The sequence below is a fragment of the Branchiostoma floridae genome, chromosome 9, assembly GCF_000003815.2.
Source record: "Branchiostoma floridae strain S238N-H82 chromosome 9, Bfl_VNyyK, whole genome shotgun sequence".
In the NCBI taxonomy this organism is placed as follows: Eukaryota; Metazoa; Chordata; class Leptocardii; order Amphioxiformes; family Branchiostomatidae; genus Branchiostoma; species Branchiostoma floridae.
This window is the reverse complement of record NC_049987.1, coordinates 4,498,439-4,505,793: the sequence shown is the minus strand read 5'-3', so window position 1 is coordinate 4,505,793 and position 7,355 is coordinate 4,498,439. Positions and strand designations below refer to the sequence as shown.

The window sequence follows — 7,355 nt, the reverse complement described above, 5'->3', positions numbered from 1 at the left end:
CTCCTGTTGTGATAACGCTAATTCGCCTTTACTACTACATGTCCTGGGTGCTGATCTGACTATTCAGCCAAAAGGCCGATTTCTTATTTTAGAACATAGTATATGAGGCTTTATAAAACATCATTTCATTTTAGCCGAAAGCTTACAACTTGTATTTTCTTGAGAACTGTGTACCAACTTGCTTACGTACATTTTAAAGGTAATAAACATCATCATCATCATCGGTCGACGTGATCAACGTAAACATGTTCGCACATGCTTACACACGACGGGGTGATACCGCCCCTTACGGGGTGACATACCCTTTCGCTGGCTAATTACAAGACGGGGATGCGCCAGGTCTCCCGTCCGGACGGTCCGGGTGAATGATGTAAATCACCGTGTGGCTGATACGGTATGGAGGTTTGCCAGGTCTCCAACCGGGTGATTTGAAGTGAATCACCAACTCCAGACAGAAGGGTTTGCGCCACACACCGCACCATCGCACGTGTGGGGGTTCTTTAACGTGCATGGGGTGTGACTCTCCCCATACACGGGACCTCCATTTAACGTCCTATCCGAGGGACGACTCATTTTTCACTTGAGTAAAGTGAGGAAAGTCGTGTAAAGTGCCTTTCCCAAGGGCACAAGACCGGCAACACGACAGGCGGATTCGAACCGGCGACCTCTCGGTCACGGGCCGAATACACTGCCACTGTGCTATGCGGCCCCACTAACGCGGCTCCAATAAACATACAAAAAGCAATGAAACATATATTTTACCCAGTGTGTCATTTTGTATTTATACTACATATACTACTTCCACGCCTGTTCTTATTATAGCTCTTTCAGATTAGGGAAAATACACTGTTAAAAGTTAATTTCATTCTACAGACACCTTCTACAGTTACCCTTGTTGCTTATTACACATTGCTTAATATACTAGAAAATCAGTTACTTTCCTTTGGTATTTTCTATCAACTAGTCCGTTAAGGCCTACGTCACATTTCCAAACCGGGGCCCGGCCGGGCAGCTTTCGGAAGCGAAAAGTATGGCATAAAGACACTAAACTACACAAGACGTTAAGAGAATAGTCGTTGGCATCATTTGTGTAACTTTATTATATATTTACGTATACATTTCTATTTTTCGTTTTGAAAATGTGACGTTAACCTTAGAATAGCATGCGGACAGAGAGGGGAGAGAGAGTGAGGAAGAGAATGGAAAGACAAAGTGTGTGAGAGAGGGAAGAGATGAGAGAGGGGAAGACATTGAGAGGGAGAAGGGGGTGAGAGAGGGAGAAGAGAGAGTTACAAGTTAGCCTAAACGACGTCATTCTCGTGTTGTTCTTCCGATTTTCTCACCCTGTTATAGATCTTCTTTTTACCTACTGATTCCCGAAACCGATTTATCAAACTCCCTGGTGTCCTCCTATTTATTCTACCCCTGCCTGACTTCAACCTTTTCTCCAATATCTCCTCTGATATAACGTTATTGGACATCTTGTTGTTCTTGTCAAAGTTGGCGACAATGGCGGGACTTGGAAGCGCTAGGGTCAGGATACCGGACACCACGCAGACGCTGCCCACTAGTTTCCCTGCAGCGGTCAGTGGGAAGTGGTCACCGTACCCCACTGTGGTCATCGTGATGATGACCCACCAGAAGGTGGCCGGAATGCTCTCCCAGTCCGTTTCCGGGTGTTCTAATTCTGCGAAGTAGACACAGCTTCCGAATAAGGTCATTGCTATCATGATCAGGAATACCAGTAGTGCAAACGGACCGATACTGTCGACCATTGACTTCCCCAACACACGTAAACCCTTCACGTGACGAGAAAGTTTGAAGATACGAACAATCCGAAAAAGTCGAAGCAATCGGACGAAGGTGATCATTACGGACGTTTTCGAAGGATGATAGTTTGCCAAGACCATGACAACGTCGACGAAGTAAGGCACGATGGCGAGAAAGTCGAAAATGTTCAGCGGATCCTTCCAGAATCTACACTTGTTGGGGCACGCGTAGAAACGGATGACGAGCTCGAAACAGAACCAGATGATACACGCCGTTTCTGCTTGGAAGAGCGGTTGGTTGTAGAGCAAGCTCAGATGGTTTGAAATCGTGCCGTTGGGTGAGAATTCTGGGACCGATTGCGCAAACTCTGGGAGAGTTTCTGCGCAAAAAACAGCAATGGAGATCATAATAAACGTGATAGAAATTACCCCGACAAATTTTGCCCACGGAGAACTTTCAGGAAAGTCAAAGAGAAGCCAAATCGCCCGCTGTACATCTTGTTCAGGCAACTCCACCTCTGTCTCGTCTGGCTCGCTGTAGTAGTCATGCTCAAGACACTGTTTGATGACGTCACTCCCCAAGCCGAAAAACTTCATCTCCAAGTAGAAGATTTCGACAGGCACGTTTTTAGGGCGAACCAGTCTGTTTTCTTGATGTTGAGATTTCCTTTTGAGTCCTCTCTGGTAGAAACGGAAGATAGCCTCGAAACTGGGTCTGTGGCGGTCGAAGAAATATTCGTCGGTTTCGGGACAGTAGAATCTCTGCCTTCTGGCGTGGTCTCCCAAAAGTGTGTCGGGGTACTGGTGTAGAGTGCTCTCCCATGTTTCAAACATCATACCGCTAACATTGAGACGTATGTGACGGTCTTTTCTTTGGACTGTTTCGTAGTCGTCGGGTGTTGTTTTGGGCAGAAGTAGAGCTATACACAATAGAGAACATGTCGTTAGTAAATTACAATAATATCAAGTCAAAGAACACACATTCTTGAAGGAGAAGTGGGCAAATTCTTCTTCCACTGCCTAAGAAGAAGAAGAAGTCAAACCTAACAGAACTATCAGCATGTATACTTAAGTAGCACAGCATAGAATATAGTTCTTAGCACCATTGTAATTTTCTTAATCATACGTGTTGTTTGTACCTGCAATTAGCCCTCGGGAATTAACTTACAATAAAAATTACTATACTGGATAGTCCCTTCGTCGGCAAACATTAAAGTGCATATGTCACAAATAATGGTACTGAAATACAACTGTAGTTCTTGGCTGCATTTAACCACAGTGTCTAAATAAATTTTCAATGAAAACAGACAGACCAAGTAACTAGTTACTGGGCATGTTTTTGGAAACGGTCAGACGTTTCAGGTAGCCTGGATACCATACCCCAACCTCAGATATCTTTCATGTTGGGGTCTGGCAGGATGGCTGTAGAAAGGTTCTCGAAGGCCCTTGATCAGAGGGAGGAGAACCTAGGATTGATGACCACTCTCACCACAGGTAGCTAGCTACAACACACCACAGTTGGTCAGCAGGCTATCACAGTAGCGAATCAGGTACTTAGTGGTCACTGTTATGGATTCAAAAAATACAGTTGGGGGTCTTTAACCAATCATGGTAGGGGTGTAATTACCTCCTGCTGATCCCCTGCTTTTCTATTGGTGGAGTTTTTTTGCCCACTATAAGGGGCAAAATTGAGAAGAGTTCCAATCCCATCCGGCAAGACCCCTGCACGATAGATACTTGAGATCGGGCTGGGGTTTGGTAACCAGGCTAACGTTTCAGATAGCGTTCACTACCTTTCGTCAGTGACTCTGAGCATATCTATTGCAGAGTAGGTTTTATACAATGTACTACTATACAAAACGTCTAATTGTTTCCAAAATCATGTCAAGTTGTTGAATAACTCTTTTTTTGGCGTATCGTATTACCCGGATGTCTAATCTTCATTGACGAATGAACATATGATGGACACTTGAACAAAATACTCGACCTTCTCTTGTTATTGATTTTTTCCTACCGCCAGGAATTCAAGTGCAATTCTGTGCGTGACGCAGAAAATTTTGAACCTGGCACTGTGGCTCTTTTGAAAAGGGATTACTTTGGCGTCGGGCGTGGCGTAACTGGTAGAGCGTTCAGCTCTGAATCTAGAGGTCCTGAGTTCGATCCCCACCGTGCCCCCGACGTTGGAAAATGCACTTTTTACGACCTTCCTCGGTTTCCAGGTGTAAAAATTAGTACCTGACCGGTCAGGGAGGTAAAAAAACTAGCTTTACCTTCTGTCTGTACCGTGTGTGTGGCACTGTTAATATAAGTTACAAAAAAAGTACAGTTTGAGTGCAGTGCCACATTGTCTGTCCAAAAGCAAAATAGAAAAAAAAGGGATCATTTGCAATTTTGTATAATGACAATGATTTTACACTATTTGCTTCTCGAAGGACGTTTTTCACGATCAGGTTCTAAGCTTGCTTCCCTGTGACTCCATGAAACAGTTACGGAAACTAGAAAAGCAACATTTTCGAAAATTCAGAATGTTTTCCCCAAGGCCTTTTAGTATGATTCTCCTACACAATACCATACCATTATGCTTACGCTGTGGTATTGTGTGCGAGTAGAAAACTACATCTAATTGTTTTTGACCAGGTCATTAACATAACTGCAATTGCACTTAGTGGGAGTAAAGAAATATATGTCATAGCAGCTAACATTCAAATCTAAGCTCTGAATGGCTACTGACAGAAAAGAAGAAAGAAAAAGAACACACCACCAAAATAATATATGATATTCTCCATACTAGGCAGTGTACAAAAATACTTTTCTGAGCCAGGTTGCAAAGTGTGCAACCTGGGGCAAAAATAGGTTGCACAACTGAATGTACAATACATACACTGTACATACATACATAATAGACATTTTGGGCTGATATGAAACGGAGCTGCCTCAGTCCATTTATTTCTTCCAAGTAAATTGACAACAAAACGAGTTCTGGGCTCAAAATCTAAGTTGCACCCTGTGCAACCTGAGTTTAGAAGTAAGTTGCACCAAGCAAAAAGTGGTTGCAATGTGCAAGTGTGCAAGTGGGTATTTTGCACGCTGCTAGGGAAAACGCGATTAACTTGATCTGTACTTTCACACACTGTGTAGGATATCTGGGCCACGTAACAGTGGGGCAAGACACGAAGCGTCGCAAGCATGACACACACCAAGCAGATTACATCTACGGTAAAAAAAAACCTTTGTGAACGTTTCAATAGTCGTCCAGTCAGTTTCAGTAGTATCTCTTTACACCATGCGTTAGTAATTTGGTTACCAATCACATCAAATTCAGCGGAAAAGGTGGGGGGAAAAGCCCCAGATGTTTGTGGGTACCATAGCAACAAAGATGACACCAATTAAATGACCTTGCTATCATTGTTTTCATCTTAAAACGTTTGTCCTTGACACGGAACCGGTCTCTTCAAGCTCCAATCTCAAATCAAGACCTGAGCTCGGCCTAAGTGTCGGTGAGCTTAAAATGGACATTTTCGGCAAAAGTACATGTACGGCCGACGAGCTGGTGATTGCTAAGATTCGGGCGACTTTTAGCAGCTCATCCTGTTGGATTTAAACTTCCGTGTGATGTCAGCTGTGTGCCAAAAAGGCAGAGAGGACAATAACTTAAACTGAAATTTCCGAAATGAAACACCAAGCACCAAGAGTCCAATCTGTGACGGCGCAGATTTTCACCCAAAAAATACGGTCGATGCTCGGGCGATTTTGAAATCCGGCGAGCTCCAGCCGGTCTAAAAATTCGACCGGCGTTCGCTTTAACTGTGATAGAGGCTTTAAGAGGGGGGCTAGTTTTCTGTTTCAATAGAATTTGCTAAGTTGTCTATTAGCATGAACTAACTGCCCGAGTCCCAGATTTTAACGTGTGTAGTCAATGGTCGGTGAAATCAGTTCACCGTCTGTACACACGATTTAATGTATTAAACCCCTGAGAACTCACAAACAATAGATCGCGCCACTTCCCTAGATTTAGACTAACCTGTGTCCTAGCATATAGTCTACCGTGGATTAGCCTGGATTTCTTCGGGACAGGAAAGGCTTTTCCCCGCCTGGGTAATCTTTAGCACCCGGTGGTATTTTATTTTACGATGTAGGAGTTTTGGACAATTAGAGTCCTACCGCTTAAAACTACTACCGTGTGCTGTAGAATACCCCGGCGGCGGAAAGCTCCCCTTTCCCCGTAGATAGTCCAACCATTCTACGGTACGCTGAGTGTCAGGTTACCTTACCTGTATCGTCTTTCTGTTCGTCTACTACGATGTCCTGGTCCACTAAGTCGCAAAGACGTCGTGGTGTCTCCATTATGGCAGAGTTCTAACACACGGCTGTCTTACAAACGTGAGCGTTTCTGGGTAACAAATCACTTTAAACCACTGTACGTGTGTTTGTCGGCAGCCAGGTATGAGGGTCTGCATGCCGCTTTTCTGAGAGGCACAGGAAGATTATTTTGACTTCCCTTAATTTGTAGGGATACCCTTCTCCTGAAGGTAGTTTCGTATGCGAGGTGACCAAATTTTACGTAATCGTCTTCCTTTATTTAAGCGTAATACGTAAAAAGTTCCTTTCTGAATTTCGGCGCAAAGCGTTTTCGAAACCCCCATGCAGACCCTGAAGGACGGGTCATAAAAGAAACACTACTCTCACAAGTAGAGTAAAATCAACCGAAATGCGAATCAGACACTTAGAGCTAGATAAGCATAATTTTCCCTGGGAAAAATTCATATACATTGTCTCATAGTCTCAACAGATGCAAAACAAGACAATCCCCGTAAGGAATATATACCGATCGGTCCCTGGCATTTGGCCAATCCTGAGGTCACAATTGTATTTGACTTCTTGGTTTTTACTTACAACACGTTGGAAAATTCACATAACAGCTGCATAAGTTTTTTTTTTTCTTCCACACATTGTAAGTTGGTGCAATAAACCGGAGACATTACCATTGCTCAAACTTTGCTGTATGTTTGCAACACCCCCACTGGAACGAATGGTATATACCACAGATGTTACGTGAGGTTGACTGGGCGGTATTTACTACTAGCTATAGTACTGTAATTATCGTCACCCTGACCCAATCATCGACACTTGGATTCACAAAAGCGGAAAAACCTGTTTCGTCGGCCGCTGTTGTTATCTAGTATCCCAGCTAGGAAAACTGTTTGTAACACGGAAACGTGTTATGATTTTGAAGTAAATATTTTACTCACTTAGTTTTACTCACTAAAACGGTTAAACGTTTTCGAGTGATCGGAAAATTGTTGACAGAAAATTGTAAATGGTGACTTTTGTATGACGAAGGCAATGTGACCTTTGAACCGCAATAAGACCAATGGTAGCTATTCGAATTGAATACATTTGATTCGAGTAAATTCGCATAGATTTTGGTAGGTGGGAACAGGGTCTAGGTAATCATATTTGTCTTTGAAGACTTTGAAAATTAGATGCCAACAGAAAATAATATATGAGGATGATTCTAGAGGGGAGTTATCATATGTCATACTTTTTATTGACAAATATTAATAAAAAATTACAGATACACCTATT

At 43.1% G+C, this 7,355-nt stretch overlaps 1 protein-coding gene across 1 annotated transcript; it reads right to left on the bottom strand.

Annotated features, from left to right (window-relative positions):
- Positions 1-1,439: 1,439 nt before the first annotated feature.
- LOC118422999 (shaker-related potassium channel tsha2-like) lies at positions 1,440-6,113 on the bottom strand (the record flags this gene model as incomplete). The annotated part of the gene is given in 2 exon segments (XM_035830893.1): positions 1,440-2,689; positions 6,041-6,113. Coding segments are annotated over 2 exon segments (1,323 nt in total), but the record flags the coding sequence as incomplete, so codon positions are not given.
- Between the last annotated feature and the right edge of the window lie 1,242 nt (positions 6,114-7,355).